We start from the raw sequence: 20,481 nt of genomic DNA on the forward strand, positions 1-20,481 counted from the left end.
GAGAAAATGCGAATGAACTACAAGCGTAAGATAAATTCAGTTTTATTGAATGTTAAATTAAATGTAAAAAAAAAAAAGACAAATTACATTAAAAATTCAAAGTGACAAGTTTTTCTTCCATCTTCCAACATACAAAATACACAATATAAATAACAGTTTTGGTTTGATATGGCACAGTATGAATTCTTTTGACACCTTTGAAAAACACTGAGGAAATTAAGGCACATTGGTAAACATTTACACCATTTAAGCACATAAAAAATTACGATGTGGCTTCCTGACAATTTCTTCGAGATTGCCCTAAAAACATTCGTCGCCGTTTAAAACTGGACCTGAGGGGAGGCTTCTGTAAAGTCCGTGCAAAGTGTCAATGAAAATGAGCGATAGATCCATTAGTCAAACTTCTTGGAGTGTTGCGTCCCGTTGCCGTTGGTGATGGTCTTGTTGTTGTTGAAGGCGTTGCCATTGGTCAGAGCGGAGAGTGACAGCAGAGAGCCCGCCTCCTCAGGCTGCAGGTACTCGTTCGTGACTCTCTGGTAAACCGGGTGGGTGGTCAGCACGTGCAGAAGGTCGTCTGGGATGAAAATACAAAAGAGATTTAGATTCGGTTACGATAACATTTAAAAGGTCGATATATTGAGGCTGGAAAATATCACAATAAAATTATAGTATTGACTCTTAACCCCCACCTAAACAGAGCGCATTTTTTCCACTTTTCCATCACTTTATCACATTTTTATCACGTTTGTCACCTTTTTGCTTCTTTTTTTTGCGCTTTTTTTATGTTTTTTGGCGCTTTTTATGTTGTTTTTGTCACGTTTTTGTCGATTTTTGTAAAAACAAAATGTAATGTTTTTTTCTTTTATATTTCAGTAATGCCAAATGAGAGTTAATGTGAAGGGTTAAGGTGGGGGTTTAGATGCAAGTAAATAAAATTGCATTTTAAGCCATAAATTAATTTAAAATACTAAATTTATAGTCCAAAACATTGTATTTCCTCAAAAGTGTCCCAATCTGTCAAATATAGCTAGAATACCAAATTTTCAATTCTGTCCTCTGCTTGATCAAATGTTTGCAAGTCTTTATTAAATATATGTTGTGTTTGTGGCATAAAAAAAATTAAAAACAAGCACCCTGCAAAAAAAGTAGAGCTACTAAGAAAACAAATAAGAAAAAAATATTGCACCCAAAAATGTATTGTTAATCTATCATTTATTGCACGGTAAGTTTTTTTTTTTCCTTAAAGGGACCTAATTTAAATAAAATAAAAGTAAAATACCAATGCTGAGGCTCCAATTGAATGTTTTTAAGTCAATCTGGTCTTTAAGCGTGCACTCAGTCACACATAAAGGCCAAATATTTTGTTAGCATTTAGCTCCAAAGGTGTTATTACAGCTTACAATATAGTTCCCCTTTAGATCCGCTTAGAAAATTGACATGTTTAATTCTGTGTGACTATACTTGGATCGTGGAACTACTCACGTAACCATATTTAAAATCGGTAAAACGTGGAAGAGCTTGGTCGCTTCCGATTTCACCCATTTGGCCCGATAGAGGAGGAGAGGCTAAATGCTAAGAACATGTTAAGGTGTTTTCGCGTTACTGAGCGCACGACCAGACAGGAACACATCAACTCGTCTAAGCTCAGGTAAGAACATATCTCAGTATGGAAATATAGTGGCCTGTTCCTTTAAGATCCATATGCCATAATATCTCCACATAAAAATCCCACAAGAAAACTGAGCTGCACAAACCTTCAGTGAGTCGGTCCTGTTTGCAGGCCGCGCTGTAAAGCTCTGACGTGTTGTACTGAGGAACGCCCAACAGCGCCGCCATGAGGCCAGACAGCTCCTCTGCACTCAGGCTGCCTTTGCCTTCAGTGTCGAACAACTGTGAGCACAAAATGAAAGCGGTCAATTTGGAAAAAACAAATAAGACAAATGTGGGACGAAGCAAGGAGGAAAATGGGAAAACTTACAGTGAAAGCCGTGTGTAGCAGAGTTTTGAAGGGAACAGATCCGGAAATGGCAGCAACGCTCACATAAACCTGTCGGAGGTCCACAGTCTCATCCTGGGGGGGGGAATAAGCAGCTAAGATTAACATAACATAAGCACATGATGATACATACTGGTCTTCGGGAGCTGATAATGACAAAGATGCACGTTTTAAAGAGAAAGTCCACAACATACTGCAATAAATCCCCAAGTCTAATACAATGTCTTTCGAGAGTATGTTTGTACCTTTGAGTAGAGTTCACAGATGGCCAAGGCTGTTTTTCTCTCCTTCAGGCCCAGCAGAGACATGAGCTCGTCCACATTCACCTTTGAACTCTGACCCTGTGACTGACACCTGTCGATCATCCTGTTCAGGGCAGCTTCAACGTCTGACGAGCAAAATCTGAGACAAAAGAAGGAAAAACATGGTCGATTAATAAAAGATATAAAATCACACTATGGCCATCTACAAACTGAGGTGGTTCTTACCTGTCCTTGTTGAGCAGGGAGAGCGTTTCTCGAGGGGGAGATTCGAAAGGCAGCGACAGACCTCCCAGTTTGCTCACAGGAATTGGGCCCTCCTGCACGTAGTCCGTGGCCGGGATCCCGAGGGCTCTACAGATCAGAAAAACTCCATTACGACATGGACAGGGGACATTCTAGTGTGTAAAAGGACAATCATTTTCCAGCAGGGGTTGCAAACCTTTCCACTCTGAAAGATACAGTACTTTTGAAATCAAATCAAAAGAACAACTGATGTCCAAAAAGTTGCATTTTAAGTGCACGGGATGTTTTTGTCTAAATCTTTCCGTGACGAAGGCGCTCTTTGGCATTTAGGAGAAATAACAACAAGGTAGTCTTCCTACATCAAAACCTCTTTACATTTTCTCCATAAGCCTTATTTAATGGATCTAAAAAGTCTCCAAAAACCATGCGTGCAGGGCATTTTGTCATCCTGCTTATAGTACCCAATACAAAAGCCCACTTCAGGGACAAGTTACTAATGCTTTGAGGACACCTGAGCAACTATGATTTTGCCCCATCTAGTGGCAGAAGAAAGAAATTGCTTGTTTATATAGGCCATGTAAACTACCAATTTCTTTGTAAAATATTGCATATTCATAAACATTGGCCCCTCCTGGAACCGTCACCTTAATGTGGTGGAGGGGTTTGAGCACCCGAATGATCCAAGGAGTTCTGTTGCCTCTCATGGCAAACAGGTGCTAGTTGACAGGTCAGACAAAGAGCAATTCAGAAGCCCCTTATGAGAGACCAACAGGCCTACTTAAAAGCGAGGCAGTCCTCCCGTGGACCCACAACATGAAGGAGGCGCATAAGGGGCTGGTGCAATGTGATTTGGGCAGCTCTAACGGCTGCGACCCGGCAACGGACAAGTGGAAGAAAATGGATGGATGGATAAACATTGGCAAACTCGATCAATAACCATCTCATGTGATTGTACTCACTGTGCCATGAGTTTCTGCACGTTGTCTGCATAAAGACCAGGGTCGTTTTTCTCTTCCTCTGAAGGATTATAAACAGGAAGGTACTGAAACAAAGTAGAAGACTAAATTATACACGCACCCCTCACTCTTACAATACACGTTTCAAATATAGATAAACTAGTGGTAATAAGACATTGAAAAATACATTGCATTAAAGTTCATCCAGTTTGTGTTATGAGATGTACAGTAGTTTAGTTGCTGCTGTGAGAATATAAAAGGTGTGACTTCCAGGTTTTTCTTTAGCTCTATAGAAACCAACACCCAAATGTAAACTTGGCCTATACACGTCGCCTGTATGTGCAGCTGGGGGGCCCATAGCGGCAGGGATCGTGTTACTGTTTGTTATATGTACAGTATGTGGGGCATGAGCGAGACTTACCTCCACAGTCATGTTTGTGTAGAGCTGAGAGGTCGTGTGCCACAGACACTCCAGCCTGAAGGGAGACAGGAATGAACAAATATTACAAGTCTAGCATCACACTCTCCACCAATGGCACTTTCAAAAGGAGAATGCTCACAAAAGAGTAGGGGAAAAAAGGGGAAAACTCTCCTAAGTTTGTAATTTGAGGTTAAAGTCTGTGAAGTAAAGCTCAATCAACACTTCCTAATCCTTAAAAGGCTCCAAATCTGATTCAGCCTGGACCTTCTGGAGGATGGTTCGAGTGGCCGGAAAGAAAACCTCCATGAATCAATAACAGGCCCCGTTTTAGATTTAGACCAGTCTCGCTTTTATCCATTTTTTCATCCATGTTTAAAAGGGACTACACAGAGTTTAAAAATGTTCAAATGAAGTATTTTCCTCCGGCTACATGTTCCAGGCATGTCCTAATGTGTAGAATGAGCCCAGACCTATTCACCACAACTGCCTCTAAAATCCTGTTACTCAAAAAAGGTGTTACTTCGGTCCGAATTGGCGTCATGAACGATAGAAGCTGCAGTCACACGTATGACCAGAGGTGACAGTAGTGAGTATAAAATGGCCAACTTGTATCTAGCCCCTTTAAGTTAGTTTTAAACCATGAATCACGACTGGATAAATGCACAAATCAAAAACTACAGTCACCTGCGTCACCACAAATTTCATCAAGGGTGTGAATGCTAGAGGAACACCTTTATTTATTCATCACTGGGTTCGTTGCTGGGAAGAAAAATAAGGAACTCACCATGTTTGGCCTCTGAATGTCCAGCAAACGGTGTTCTGTGAGGGTCATAAAAACAGTTCAGAAAAATCTTGCAACAAACGGTCTGGCTGTTCCGTTTCCCAGCATTCTCTCATGAAGGCTTTACAATGATATAGCGACTTTATTGATGCAAACCTTCAGCAAACAGTGACAGGGTCTAATTATAGCCGCCTCTATGTAATAAAATACAAATCTATCTACACGACTGCAGGCGAATGGGAAGTGACTTGGCGTTTCTCAGCAGCAAACTGCCAAACAAAGAGGCCTTTATATCTGGGCTGGGTCTGTACTGTTGCTTAATATTTCAGGAGGAGAGAGACAGATGTTTTGAGTCAAAAAAGGGAAAGGCTGATAGCGATTAAAATGCTAAACACTATTCGACACTAAGGTTAGATGAGGTTGGAAGTCTCCAGGATGCAAAGACAGTAGCTCACTTTGATAAACTGTCACTAGTTTAAAAGTCACCCGGTTTGTTTTCATTCACCTGCTGCTCGTGCTTGTGTCGTGAACTCACAAAGAACTTGTGAAACCGCTCATTACTCACCAGTTTATTGGGGTAACGCAGCAGAACAGGTTGGACAGGGACTCCGGCCAAAAACGCACCTGAAGGAAACAAACAGAGGAACTTAATCATCGGGAAATGCGACAATCGGCGGCTGCACCTCGTTTCATGCCACTCATTCCTCACGCGTTTCTTACGAACACGCCTCTGGGACGGTGTCGTAAACGCGTCCCAGTCTCGTACTCTCATTTATGCAATCGGATCCATGTTGTAACGGCAAAATTGTGTCACCAAAAGAAATTGGCAGAAGGTGACGAGTACAAAACTGAGAATGAAGACGGTAGTGCTTTGTAGATTAGATATTTCCACTCACCAGGTTTGAATTTGAGAAGAGCTTTTCCGTTTGTGGTCGTTCCTTCAGAAAACATCAACATCTAAAAGCAAAATGATAAAACGTTTAAAAAAAATAAAAGATAGGGCATGATTTTGTCCTTTTTATGCTCATTTTTCTACCTGAGGCCAGTAGCCGTTGGACGTGAGCCTCTCGTTGAGCTGGGCCACTGCCTTTTTCCTCGACTGTGGGTCTTTTCGGCTCACCAGCACAGACTGGTTGAACTCAAGTAATGCTAGAACACAGAAAATGTACCAAAAAAATGCATTAGTAAAATAGGGATAGTGTTTATAGGTTTTCATATTAAGACACCACTTTTCAGGTTCAAATAATCTAGTTCTCATACATCGACTCTTTGAAGCCTATAAGTTATGCCATGACAGGATTCAGACAAGACCAACATGTTGTGAAGAACTGATTTGAAGAAAAGCGCAAATTTACTTCTATCAATTGAAGAAGTATTTGGGGAATCCAGGCGCCCATGGAAACCCACAGATGATAAACAGAGCTGAGGGTGGAGTCTGCAGAAAAATGCTCGTGCAGCGAAGAAACAGGCCAAAGCCGTGAGTCAAGACCGTCTGACAGAGGCTTTCTTGCAGACTTTAAATGTTGTTTTGTAATGAAAAACAACAAAATAGAGTTTCATGAAATTCAACTCATAGAATCACCACTTCTAAATAGTGAAGTAATAGGACAATTTAGTATAACTACAGGAAGGGTTAATCTTGCATGTTCTCTCTGGGTATTCCGGATTCCCCTTCCACAATATGTACAATAGGCCAGATTGAGTGAGAGTGGGTTTGTGAGTGCGAGTGCAGGACCTCAAAAGGAAATCAGCCCATGGCAACATTTAAGCTTGTCGTGTTTACATGCATGCGGTCATTAAAATGCACTCACCCGAAACTAACTAAATAAAATACTCCAATGTCAATGTAACATCAACAGTTTGAACTCTGTTGGTAAATAATCAGTGAATGGTTGAAAAGAACGCGTCATTAAATCAACTTTTACAATTATATTAAATGTTTTGGATTCATTATGACAAATGCCAAGTTTTGAGATTGTGATTTCAAGCACGTTCTGGAAAGTTTACATTTGAGAGACTAGAACAACACTGGTTAAACCAACACAGGAATCATATTCATTTCTGAACATGTTAGCCTGGTCAGGTCTTCTCTACAGCCACAGCAGCGTTTATACTTACACAGATCCACAATTTGACTGCAGTGGACACAATATGAACTAAATTGTCTTTTCAAATGATTCATCACGCAGCACCAATTAGAGATAAACAAAACCTTAAACTTCTGTGCATTCATACAGAGATATGTAAACCTGCGTCCCATTTCCTGACAGAAAATAAAGCTCATATCAAACAGGAATGGGGCGTAATGAAGCTCAACTTTACACAAGCGTCACCACCTCCCAAAAGAACAAACACAAACGGGCCTTTCTCGGCAGAAAGGGCAGTATGTGTGTGTGAAAGGAGTGACCCCCAGTATAGACTGTCACTTTCACCTGCAAAGCCATTACAGACACTTTAAAGACAGGTTTCAAGCTGTGGCACAATGTTCAATAACAATGTCTTGTATGGTGTGGTTTGTTCACGCCTGTTCTCCACATGAAAACACATGCGGCTGGATTTGAGGGAGGGCTAACCAGGTCCTGCTATGTGTTCATGGGGAACATGCATAAAATGGTTAAAAAGCTGAAAAGGGTAAACAAAAGCTTGTATCAACATTTGAGAGCAATGCAACGCTCCTGCAGAAGTACATACTGTTCTCACAAGACAGAACATGCAGAGTATTCCATGGGTTAAAAGGAGACAGGCAGCTTCGGCTAAAAAAAGACTAGAATAGGAGGGAACACTACAGAGGAAAAGACGGATTATCAAACAATAAATAAATGAATTGAATACATCCACATACCCGAGACTAATTTTAGATTTTCATGCCAATCCGTACAGACCATCAAAAGAGCTTAACTATTTGTCCTCAACTTTATCTGTATGACTGATATAAACTCCCAGGCACAGCTCGTGTTGTCTGCTGGGCACTTTGCCAGCACTTTGGTAAAAGTGTGGCTCCTGGCTCTGGAAATGTGCTGCCTGCAGTGATGGAAGAAGTACTCAAAGTGTTACAAGCACAGATACAGGAGCAAAGAATTAATTTAAGTAGAAGAGGAAAAGATACAGAAAAGGTAAAAAATCTTTCAATAGGACTTAAGTAAAAGGAAAATTGACACGGATTTTGAAGACTATTGGAGTTAAATGTGCGTTCTTTTTTCTTTAATGAAGAATTGCTCTTGTGTTACAGACAAGACTGAACGCGCCGCTGGTGTTCTCTGACTTTATTATTCTGATGTTTCTGATCAGAACGACTTGATTGCGGCATTTAGATTCCCCTACAGCTCGTCTACAAAGAGGTCAATGCAAAAATATATGCTTTTCAAAACAATAGATGCAGCAGATTAGAAAGTACTGACACAAGCTCTAAAATGTAGTGATTTCCAAAGTGCCACACAAAACAAAGAAGGCATATTATCTACATGAGCACGTGTGACACCCCTTACCTCCGATAACCGGCAGGCTCGTGTTTTCGGATCGCGACACCACGGTCGGGAGATGCGTCGTTGGCAAAACCAACATGTCGAGGAAGCCGCAGTGAGGGGCCACCACCAGAACGGGCGCTTCCTTATTACTCGCCCGCCGCCCTTTGACCTTCACCCAGAAGAACCCCAGGAAGAAGAAGACGGCTCGGCTCAGGAAACACACGATGGGATGGAACAGCCAGCTCCTCCAGCCGGTTACAGGGCGGGAGCGCTCCTCCTCGGACAGACCGGCCATCCGTAAGCGAGCGATGGGCCACGCGATGAGGAAGCAGAGAGCGGCCAGGAAGACGCGCACGGGGAAGAGGACGCTGCCCAAGAGGATGCCCTGGGAACAAGAGAAGAGTTTGAGATCAGAAATTGCAATTGCTACCAAATACAATTCACCATCACGAACTAAAATCAATGTGTGAGCAGTGGGCGACCGCAGTGCAAGATTTATAATAAGATTTTGAACATTAACCTACTACAGACTTTATAGATTTAATCATGGGTAATTAAACATTTGTGGTTTGTGGTTTTATGTCAAGTTGAGCTTGACAAACGACGCTGCGGGACTCTCCCTGTCTTACAAAAGCTACAAATGTTTGTTCAAGCTCCTAGTCGTTCAGGAGTTTTCTATCGGCTCTGTTCGACTATGACGAACAGAGCAGAGTACGAGTTTCAGAACAGTGTGCTTCAGTGTGTGGTTAATGAGGTGAAGTGTTAATGTACACAACAAGGTTAGGAGTAATGGCAGGAAAAGGTCCATTTTCCCTGGGACGGTCAAGCTTCTTGGATGCAAGGCAAAAAGTTTTCAAGTTTTAAACAGTCTTTTAAACAGGGGAGTACTTTTTTTTAATTGCTCGTATTGATTATAAAGAGTAAAGAAAAACAAAAGAAAAACCCTTCCCTGCACAAAATATGCAAAAGATCACATTTATTAAACAACTATAACAACAACAAAGCCGTGACAGTCCTGCTACTACCTCCATCCTGTCCAAACTTACTGAGGTGTACCCACAGCAAGTAGGCTACCCGCAATGGAAGATGAGGTATTTTTTAATGAACAAATATAAAGACATAACAGAGGGATTTCCACCACTTTCCACCGCCCTCGACCTCTTGATCCCTACACTCTGGGCAGACACTTGTGTAGGATTAATATTTCTGCCACTTTGATGCCAGAAGTCTGTTTAAAAAAGAAAGGGTGAGGATGTGGGGGCAGCTGGCAAAGACAGACTGAGACAGAGGAGAGAATGAGAACACATAAGAAGAAAAGGAGAGGAAAAAGTGTGAGAAATGTGATGGTTCTTCACAGCTGCTGGATGTATAAATGAACAATCGAGTGTGTTGCGACTAGTCAAGTGTATAACAAGGCTCTTGGCATGTACCTGGGCACAGACTCTTGGTTTGGCATTGGAAGTGGGTGATCAGAGTTCAACTAGGAAGTACTGCATTAATGCAATATTACATTCAGATTATGTGAAATGCAACTTGTCTCTTTTGATTGTTACACAAGCCTATTCCATAATTGCCCAAATTCACTTGAAACTTCTTAAACTGTGCAGAGAGTTGTGAGCTGTGAGTTGCAGAAGCGTTTCATAACCTAGTTTTACAAAATACTGGACAGTCCTTTGAAGGATGTTGCAAAACAAAAGAGGCGGCTAGTCATGTTTATTTGCATGCCACAATAAATCAAATCACACCTGCATCTGATGCATGTTGTTGGGGCACGCCTCCTGTCATGTCTTTCATTGTGCCTTTAATCGTTTCTAATACATTGTGGGTGCGGCGGTTCATATACGATTATACCCTGGATCTAGTCAGGCTTTTGCAGGTCTGAAACAAGTGCAAGGTCAAATCTAGATCCACAATCAACATGTAATGCTTGATACCCAATCAAACTGTGTTGTAACTTTATTCTATGGCACACAATGTAGTGAAAGCTTGCCAACTTTTGTAGTAATCCAGCTTTTAAAAATCACTACTGCCAATTTGTAATCACAATTATAGGATTTGTGTCATTTTTCTTTATATTTCAGACTCACCTTGCGACAAGCAATTACACCAAATTAATTTCAGGTGGTACTAGGACACGATTAGTCATTTATTTTGTGTTTTCTGTCACTTATACTTAGTTTTATTCACAAATAAAATCAGAAAGCACGATAATAATTGTAATCTTACCCTTATCCTCTGCGCCTTGGTGAGCTTCACTTCATGAATGAACGGATGCTGTGGAGTTTCCATAGTTACCCAACTGACAGAAAGTGTCGTAAATCCGCTAAAATGATGCGCTAATAAAAGAAATTAACGACTCAACGTGATTAAAACCGTAGTTAAAAGTGCGAACTGAACTTCAATGCAGCATTACAAAGTCGCCTGGTGTGTCCAAAAGTTTGTTTAAAGTCAGGAAAAACGGCGCTGGAAACTAGCCAAACATTGCTGACGCTCGGAGTCCCGTCTCTCCTCTTCCACGTGCTTATCCGCCGCGATCTGGGAGGAATAAAACGAAAACGAAAAACACGCTTGCACTTATGGTTTGGGAGCCGCCTCCTCTCCCTCTCACCTGGCCCGCCCCTTCACACTGTGACAGGCCGAGAAACAGAGCGCCGGAGGCGGGTTTGACGAGTCCGACCAGTCCCCCCCTCCCCACCATCGAAACAAGAAACCTCCAACAGCCGCCCCCCCGGAGGGTACATTTACTTATGATAAATATGTGTAAAAACAAATAATGAAAATAATAATAAAAATAAAATAAACATGTAGGCATTTTGTTTTTACTTTTTTGTTGTTGTGTACATTAAAGTTTTTTTTTTTTTTTTACGGTGTTATGACTTTGAAATTCCACAGTTACCATGGAGATCCGCCATCTTTGCTGCTGTTAGTATACATTTCCATAGACTAACATGAGCTAAAAACAGGAGAAAAAAGTGGAGAAAAAAGCCATGGAACAACCCCATTAGCTGCTGAGTTACTGCAGGTAAATACATCTAACACACCTTGGTGTCCAAGTGTTTTAATGTGAACAATAACTCCAGTATATTAACTTTTAAAATCTCCATTTATAAACCTCTTTCATCAATAACTAGTACACTAGCCGTGTAGAAGCAGATGTTTATATTACCATGATTAAACTTCTCCAAGCAAGTTGTGGATTGTCTTGTTTGATAAAGTGTTTGGACCATAAATTAAAAAATGGTGAGCTTCCTTTTTAATTGTTTGTAAATTAACAAGCTAAATCAAGTAGGCTATAGGGCAGGGGAAGGCAACGTTAGGCCCGGGGGCCAAATCCGGCCCTACAGCACAGAAACTCTGGCCCTCTGGATATTGAGAAATATTATTATGCAAATAAGAGATCAAATACCTGTTTAAGTACTCTTAAAATGCGAGAAAAAGTGTCAGAACATCCCGCTTGGTCATATATAATGTTAAACAGTGATTCTCTACTGGTGGGTCGGGACCCTAAAGTGGGTCACGGAACCATTTTCAGTGGGTCGCGAGTCTATAGGGAACTTTTATTCAATATATTCTATCTGAAACTGCATGGAAACATGTATGTTATTGGGTTGTTTTGATCATAATTTCAGTCTTAAAGGGAAATCTACTGCTTGTTCAACAAAAACTTGTGTGGAAAAGAGAATATTTTATGCAATATATGACAAATTAGTTGTATTTGGGTCCTCGGCTCGTCATCTGAGGGTAATAGTGGGTCCCGACACTGGTAGATGATGATTTGGCTGATAACTCTTTCATTCTCACTCGCCAATTTGGCCAGTTAAGTTTCATACGAAGATCTCTTTCATATCCAATGTTTTTCTTCTTTTCTACATAGACACCTTGACATACCATGTTTTGGTTGTATAATAGATGATTCTACAAACAAGATTGGATTTTAAGAATAATCACAATGGGCAAAACATGTCATAACTAAGAAGTACACATTAAAAGTAACCTGCAAACATGATCGGGTTAAACTATCAAGGGACTACTTTTGAAGTCCATTCCCAGACAATTCACTCGCAGCTTTGATTACATAACACGTAGCGACCGCCCACATTTTTGCCTGATCAGGTAATGCTTCACACTGGATGTGCTTGGATGTGCTGGACCAAGGCCAAATATAAAACTTTCCGAATTTGTTGCTCTGGGCGGCCTCAAGTTTGCCCTCTGCCCCACCTATTGTGTTTAATACAGGGTGTAGCCGCTGATACCAACCCTATAGTGACTATACAGAGAAATATCCCACACCCAGTTTTGGCATTCTTAAACTTTGCAACACTTAAACATTCGCAGATAAGTACAATTTTTAATACTATTAATTAATGTTGAATTAATTGGCCATTTTTGCAATGTCAGCAGGACTTTACACACATTTAATCTTTTGAAGGTCAGCTCTAAGCATTATTAGGAAGTTTATTATTTATTTTCTACATAGCTTTAAATAGAAATGCTAAATAAAACCAAAAACAGTCAACATTTTTTCTTTCATGGCAGTTCACTATTTATTCATCACAATCTTTCCAAACATTAAGGTCTCATTTATATTCAGATCAATATAAATATAAATTAAGCATGTAAGCATTGATGGCAGTTACAGGTTAGATGAGGTTTTAGAGCAAAAGATGGAAACAAAAGAAAAAAGAAAGATTGTTATAGGCCTCAGCTGATCAAAAACTAAAGATACTTGACCTACAAATATTGCTTGTGACCGTTAAAAACATTTAATGTACAAAACAGCCTGAAGAAATCTGGAAATTTAAGCAGAGTTGTTTCACGAGATGGAGAACTTAAGGTAGAGAAGTGAAGCTCAACCTTATAAGAAATAATATGTACAATTTATAAACTTTGTAAAATTATCTGGATAATGTTGAGATTTATTCACAACACCATCCCTCCTCCCATGATCTCCATCCGCTGTGAACAGAAGCAGAACAGTGCGAGTTAGTATTGCTTTTATCAATAGCATAATAGTGCCATCTAGAGGTCAGGAAAGTAAATACACATACATCTTTGAATACTCGACTGTTCAAAAGATCTAAACTACACTTAAATATATGCTATGTTTACGGTTGTAGGTACCTGTGGAGGGTCTATGAAGGCGAGCCAGTCAGAGGAATGCGTCGGGAGCAAACCCATGGACTGACATTTGTAAATGGCCAGAGCTGAAGCCAACAGGTTCCCAATGAGATAGACGAGACCCTGCAGCCACTGCTGACTGGAGCTCTCCAACAGCTTGAAGGCTAAGACACAAAAACACAGGCGATAAGACACATTTACTTGCATACAGTATTTCCCACTCATTTTGTCATGACTGTGAAAGTGCTGAAGATTTTATGAAACACAATTGTTTAAGGACAAAAAAATGTATATGTTTTGTTACTAATCTTAGAGAAGTTATCTTTAACAGTAGTTATTTCTCTCTGTTATTTAACCTATTGATGAAGAGGCACAACGTCATGAACCACGTGACAATCCGGAACAATGGGTTATTAAGGCAGTGCCCGTTGACTATAATGCAGCTTTGAGGCTTCGTAGCTTTTACATTTTATGCTTAATACAACTAAACATAGAAAGGACAAATGGCGTAACTACCTCTGGAAAGAGTTATTAGGCCGGCTACCCTGGGAAACGTTGAGAACTCTGTATTTTGATCAGTTTATTTTTCCTATGGAGTATTAGCATTTAGCCTTCAAACATCGCAAATTATGAACAATGCAGCTGTTTTAAGCTGTTGTCAACCCATCGACCTCATTTTGATGAAGTCAAAGCCTAGTTAGAACCATTAATGAAATGGTTAACAATTAAATTAAGAAACAAAAGCGGCTTCTGATCCAAATGTTGAAACATATTAAATTTTTCAGCTAATTGTGGGTCGGGTTGACGTCCAATGGCCACTAAACATCATCTAATATGTTTAGTGGCCGTTGGTGTTATTATGAAGAAGACCAGAAATGGCATTCTTACCCTGCCATAGTCGGCAAATGCTTCACCATTTCAGACCATGCGGTGAGAAAAAGCTCTATTTACAGGCCCGTGAAGCTGCTTTTAAGTGTTAATGCGCATTTGTAGGAACACGCACAGAAACTACCACAGCTTATGTGATTTTCTTTGGCGAAACCTGCCTCTAAATACCAGTTTTGTGCGTTTGCCGCACAGATGCCCGCTGCCCATAGGAAATAATGAAACAGCTTCTACGACGCCAATATGGCGGACTTCGTAACTGGGGGATACGTCAGAAACACCTGGATGGCCGTCTTCATCAATAGTGTACAATAGAAGTGGCCCCGATGGAATGGCAGCACTTTATAGGAAGGACTTGGAATTATTTCAGATTTAAAACATTTTGATCACAGAAAAGCTATTTAAAATGGATTTGCTTTGAATGGTCTTTTGACCAATTAAATAAAGAATTTGATGTGACCCATTTCTAAAATTCGAGGGGTACGCGGGACAGAAACGGTTTGGAATCACTGAACTGGAGGCAACAAGGGGACATGAACTCATATTTACATACTGTATGTTATACATTTTGTCAGTTTTTTCATATAATTACATATAACAACTTATACAGGCAAACAGACACAGTAATGTTAGTGTACTCACTGGCAGACATGGACATGAGAGCCTGGATGGGTCTCCAGGCCATCATGCACACCATCATGATGGGGAAGATGGAGATGGTGTTGCCGGACATGTACATGATGAAGAGGTTCATGGGGATCTGCTTCAGGGGGCCCAGGGCGACGTCCCAGCAACGCTACAACATATAATATAAGAAAAATATAACAACAGACATTTTTAGGCTGCTCCAACTCCAACTAAACAAAGCAGGCTAACAGGATGCAGTCGCTCTACTGTGAAGTCACCTTTTCTACTAGATTTTTGTCGGTCTCCTGGATGCTTGTGTCTGGGACAGGTTTCTCCGAGTAGCCGATGGGGTAAACAACGTCACCTTGACCTCCTTGGCGATCTGAACGACTCCTGCAGGTGAAAATGTAAACATAAACTTAGAGATTGCAATATCCAAGACAAACAACACATTTCTCACACATCATACAACCCTAAATCTCACAGCACACATGTCCACATGCTGAGCAAGAAATATATATTTACCTGGTATTACCCAAACTCAGCTCCAGGGCCCATTTCATCCTCTTGGCCGCTCCACCTCCCCTCTCTCTCGTGGACAGCGCTCCTCCTTGTCCCCCTGGAGACGCCATGGCAACGCACTAAACGACTATTTCACCTCAAAGACACTAAACATAGAAGAAAATAATCAAATAAATTGTAAAAAACAAAACAATACAAGTTAGAGCATTGGAAATGTGGAAAGAATCAGACAAGGATAAACATTATAAACAGTCGAACGAAGGCACAAAAAATAAAATAGTTGGCTAGCATAGCATGGGCGTAATTAGGATGCGCTTATGTCCATATGCAAATCACTTTGAGAGATCTGCACACTGAACAAGACTCAATATTAAAGTGCATAATACGCATTTCACAGTTTAAAGTTAATATATATCAAAACTCTGAATATAATGTGGCGAGGTAAATATACAATGTAAAGATGTAGCGTTAGCTCGTCAGCCCCTGCCTGATGTCGATGCTAAGCTAAACCTTAAAACGTCTACATACTGCGAATTAACAGCTCAAAAGCATTGCTCTCACCTTATTGATACATAAAACAGCAAACACGTGAACGCTATATTGCTGCTGTTGAGAATTAAAGGTAAAAAGGGTAGGAAAAGGTGGAAAAGTCAACCCCCCACGGCACTGTTTCCCGTGGCTCGCACTGATGACGTAGTTCTGAAAGCGGAAATGAATGTGCGCCCTCTACCGGCAGTGAAGGGAAAGTATATTGTGTCATGTTTCTGTCAGTCTCTAGATGTACCTGTCATTCTCAAATTTATTGCTTCGCTTTTTTTCTTTTTCGAAACATGTGCTTTTGACATTACATTGCTCCAGCTCTAGAAACAAAATATATTGCCATTTCTAACCAGGACTAGTGTTGTCCTGGTTTCTGATTAGTCTTGGTATTTAGTCTCTGCAGCAAAAGTGAGGGACAGAACATGGACTGAACCAAGACCATGTAGGATAAAACTAGGATTGAAAATTAGCCTGCTAATTCAAATAATTTGAGTAAAAAGTCAAAATGAAGTGATATAAAAATCAATGTTTAGTTTCATCATGAGACAGGAGTGTCAGGGAGTGCCGTAGTTTTTATTTTTTTAATTCAGTCAGCTATGGCTTCAGTCCAACCAGTTCTATTAAAATCTCTGGGACTGATGTAAAGTGAAACAAACAGATCAGAGACTGGATCAGGCACAGGATCGTCATGGTGAGTTGTTTTGTCCTGAGGTACTGTTCTTAAGTAGGTGGTACACATGGTACTCTTAAGACTTCATTTAAATGGAGATAATGGGATGTATAATTTTAGTATCTGGAGTTTGGTGTTTTTCTGGTTTCGGCATGGTTTACGCATTTAGTCTTTTTTAGACCCACTTAGGTCCTGATTTGATCTTGATCTATTGGCCTGGTGGTCCTTGGAAGGTCAAATATTGTTTGAGAACAACAGCTGTATATAATTCAGCAGCTTTTTCTTGTACTGGAGACTGGAGAAATGTTTGACTGAAGTAATGAAATAAAGTACTTTGACCATTCGTTTGGTCTCTCACTCCAGTTGAAGCACAACATCAGTCTGTGGACGAGTAATAGTTATGAGTCATGGCGTTTGTTTTGTTTGTGCAGGAGAATCTAAATGGGGAGGAGGGAGTTGTGCAGCCGTGGTTTGAAGGAGCAAATGATAAATGGAAGTGCTTTGGACTCCTGTCTGTGGCAGCGACAGTGGGACTCGGCCTGTGTGAGTGTCAGAGGTGTAAGCTTCTCCTGTGCATGGAAGCGCTTTCTCTATGAATCACAATCTGAACAGCCCTGGTCCCTCTGAAACAATATGTATTCATAGAATATGACATTATTATACAAATTATTTTTAATCGATTTTTTGTAACACAGCAGCAAAACAATGAGGATGATATGAACTGCAATCTGTCCTAGATTGTCCCAATACTGAGAGAGTTTTGCTGATATATTATTACATATTCCCCAATGTAACTTCACATCACTGTGTTTCAGGGCGCATCCGTGAGCTCCGCAGGCAGAACACTCAGCTTCAGAGGGAACTGGGCAGGAACCAACTGATCATTAAGGACAATGATGGAGTTCGAAAATACAGTGTTTACAATAGTTTGTTCATTCGTGAGCCTTTTGTGGAACAAGCTCCCGATGATAAGCGACCAATGCAGGTAAAACAGATTAGACACTTTATTGACACTACTGGAAATGGGTGCTCTGCTTTTAATCCATTCTTCAGTGACTTTGGGTAAAACCAAGGGCATTGGGTGACCTGGGCACAAATGAACTCAGGACTGATGGGAAACCAGAGGAAAAAAAACAAGTATTTTGTTTCTTTTCTTCTCTCAAACCATTAGTTTCATTGTCATAAAAAGAGTCGGTGGTGGCCTTCAGATGGAGGAACTTCTGACAGAGCGGCGCTAGAACAATGTTGGTACAATTTCATGTGCAGTTGTTTGCTTTCTCCAATGTTATGCTCTTTGCACTTTTCTTTGCAATGAAGAGTAAAGAAAAATTGTTTCTAAACATCTTACACCAGTCCATCTGTGACACCTATTTAAAAAAAATACAATGCTGTCCCTGTGCAGGTGGAGAGTGATTTTCGAACCTGGGTTGGGAAAGACGCACTTAAAGATGAACGAACTTGAAGATCTACTGGAGGAACGGCAGCACATCTTCTGTAGCTACTTCAGACGCCGGTCCCAGAGGCTGCGCATAGAGGAGAAGATATATGAGATGCCGTTAGAGGCTGATGCAAAGGCTGAGTTTAAGAAGGTTCTTAAGTCTGACCGCAGCTGTGGAAACTGCCTGAGCTTCTTGTGGAGTGGAGACAAGCAGAGGAACGGCAAGGAGATATGGGAATTTTTGCAGCACTACAGGCGCATTGTGATTACGAACGTGGAGAAAGGAAAAAGATGCAAGTAAGTATTTTTTCCCCCCACAATGAGTCCCCTGCTCCATGACTGTATCCTCTGCTCCATCTGACACACATCAAACTTGATGTCCTCTATCACTACATCCCTAAACCTTTTTGTTCCTCCTTTAGGCCTCCTCTTTACTGGTAGCTCTAATCTCAGTGTCTGTTTTTCCTCACGTCCAAATTTTCCCAGTTGGACTTAATCTGTCCTGGACCCTCTCTGTGGTGTTCAGGGCATCAGGAGGTCTTTCTTTTTTTTTTTTTTTTTCACTTTTTAAGTTCAAAGTGTGTCTTTTTCTCTACAGTGACTTCAAGTTTACACTCAATGAGGAAGAGAAGTCAAAGAAATAAAACCACCTGATCAAAATGAATCATCTGAGAGTGACGTGCAGCATTTTCTTTCCCACCAAAACATTTTAAATAAAGAAACATGCCAAACTAATCTCCTGTCCGAGTCTTTTTTTACCAGCTCTTCCTTTCAACACAAATAAAATACAGTGTTTTACCACAACATTTACAATTTTTTTTCCATTTCAAATCAGTAATGACTCATCCTGCACTGAAGAGCCAGTTTATGTGATAACAAACATACAGTTTTCACTTATGGGTGAAATAAAATCACATTTTGTTACAATGTGCCCTGTTTGGTCATTTTATATTGCATTAAAATGTATTGAAACACATCACGATGATTGACTGAAATGTTTTTACAATTACTTTAGATTTTTTCTGCTCCTCCGTTAAACAGTTAAGAACGTGTATCGACACCAGTTAAAACGTTACCAAACAAAAGGTTTTGTTGTCAGGGCTCGCAATTCTGTAAACGATGCAGTAAAATAAAATGATTCATGCTTGTGTATTTGTGTCTTAGAAAAGACCTCCACATAAAAAGCCAAGTGATTCTACAAAATTCAAAAACACTGCTGCAAAAAGCTTTCGGTGCCTTTATTAGCTTGTCTTTAGTTCATATGGCTGCTTCAGTAACACAGTTGTTTAAACACCTTTGTGCAGTATTCACATTGTGCTGTCTCTTCAGTTTTATACAAACATATTAACACGTATAAACAGTGCAAATCAAGATAAATCTTCATCTGGCATTCAACATTCACAGCAGTTTGTTGCTACAGAAGTCATAAAGAAAATAAAGCTCTACAGCAGAACTGTGATATTTACAACGAAAATAGCACATTTATGTAAGATTTAAGTTTAAGTACATTCAAATGATCAGCTTTTATTTACAAAAGTAATCAAGGCATTAGAGAAAAGCTGAAGCAGCACCAGACGATCAATCTTTGCATTGATATAAATAAACCGATGGTGTAATTAGTGCAATTTTGAAGACAAAAACCCAAAATATATTTACATTCAAAAAACACATAGAAATAATTAGTTTCTCTTCAAATGTTTGGAGTCAAACGTGACGGCAACGCTTTACATTAAGGGGTGATCGTTAACTATGAATATGGTATTAATAAGCCTCAGTAAATAGGCCGTTAGTAATAGGCTTGTAAAGATATTAATAATCTGTGATAATAATAAAGTGTATAAATATGGATCATGTGTTCTCACTTGTGTCCTTAATAAAGATTGAATGAATGAATGTATTATTATCAAACACCATGCTAATAGGGCATGAAAAATATGCTTGTTCCTTAACCCAAAACAGATAATAACGTATTAATAAACATTAGTTAATACTTAATGAGCACTCCTTAAAGGGATATTTCAGGATTTTTGACATAGGGCCTCATTTCCTAGTTATCCAGAGTGTTGCTGATTTCTGGAGGTTTTTTGTTGTTGTAATTTAAGCAGTTCTTATATTTGAAGAGTCGAGTGGTGCTAGGCTAGTGCAAGGCTAGCACATGTCTATGGTATCAGCTAGCCTGCATTAAAAACAGTCTGACCCGCTCCACAGTGCACCTGAGGCAAATCACTTATAACGCCAGACTAACCATATAAATGTCTGTCTGTGGAGCGGGTCAGACTGTTTTTAATGCAGGCTAGCTGATACCGTAGAAATGCGCTAGCCTTGCATTAGCCTAGCGCTATGAAACATAAGAACTGCATGAATTACAAAAAAAAATATCTCCAGAAATCAGTAACACTCTGGATAACTAGGAAATGAGGCCCTACGTCAAAAATCCTGAAATATCCCTTTAATATAAAGATATGCCAAAGGAACTTTATAGACATTTCTGATGATTTCATTTTTCCATTTCCGAACATATTTGTGGAAGTATGCACTAAAACAAAGCAGGTAAAGG

The 20,481-nt window shown here is 40.1% G+C and overlaps 2 protein-coding genes across 2 annotated transcripts; both read right to left on the reverse strand.

Annotated features, from left to right (window-relative positions):
- Window positions 1–392: 392 nt before the first annotated feature.
- Window positions 393–10,615, reverse strand: lpcat4 (lysophosphatidylcholine acyltransferase 4; the record flags this gene model as incomplete). Its single annotated transcript, XM_079580251.1, has 13 exons — window positions 10,351–10,615; window positions 8,146–8,509; window positions 5,697–5,809; window positions 5,557–5,617; window positions 5,226–5,284; window positions 4,664–4,698; window positions 3,880–3,934; window positions 3,462–3,544; window positions 2,485–2,610; window positions 2,242–2,398; window positions 1,979–2,071; window positions 1,755–1,890; window positions 393–574 (listed from the first exon to the last, which is right to left on the reverse strand). Exons 1-13 carry the CDS (start codon window positions 10,411–10,413, stop codon window positions 393–395), a joined length of 1,527 nt encoding a protein of 508 aa, XP_079436377.1. The 5' UTR covers window positions 10,414–10,615.
- A 2,308-nt stretch (window positions 10,616–12,923) lies between these two features.
- On the reverse strand, window positions 12,924–15,976 carry emc4 (ER membrane protein complex subunit 4). Its single transcript, XM_079580517.1, has 6 exons — window positions 15,838–15,976; window positions 15,280–15,422; window positions 15,033–15,147; window positions 14,770–14,923; window positions 13,246–13,406; window positions 12,924–13,080 (listed from the first exon to the last, which is right to left on the reverse strand). The coding sequence occupies exons 2-6, from the start codon at window positions 15,384–15,386 to the stop codon at window positions 13,045–13,047; spliced, it is 573 nt and encodes a 190-aa protein (XP_079436643.1). The 5' UTR covers window positions 15,387–15,422; window positions 15,838–15,976; the 3' UTR covers window positions 12,924–13,044.
- Window positions 15,977–20,481: the final 4,505 nt, after the last annotated feature.

This window comes from Gobius niger (genome assembly GCF_951799975.1).
Source record: "Gobius niger genome assembly, chromosome: 21".
In the NCBI taxonomy this organism is placed as follows: domain Eukaryota; kingdom Metazoa; phylum Chordata; class Actinopteri; order Gobiiformes; family Gobiidae; genus Gobius; species Gobius niger.

Coding starts and splice junctions, on each gene's coding strand:
- emc4 (XM_079580517.1), bottom strand. CDS start 15,386: ATGGCGTCTCCAGGGGGACAAGGAGGAGCGCTGTCCACGAGAGAGAGG. Junction 15,148..15,279: donor CTGAGTTTGGGTAATACCAG/GTAAATATATAT, acceptor TTTCACCTGCAG/GAGTCGTTCAGATCGCCAAG. Junction 14,924..15,032: donor ACAAAAATCTAGTAGAAAAG/GTGACTTCACAG, acceptor TATATGTTGTAG/CGTTGCTGGGACGTCGCCCT.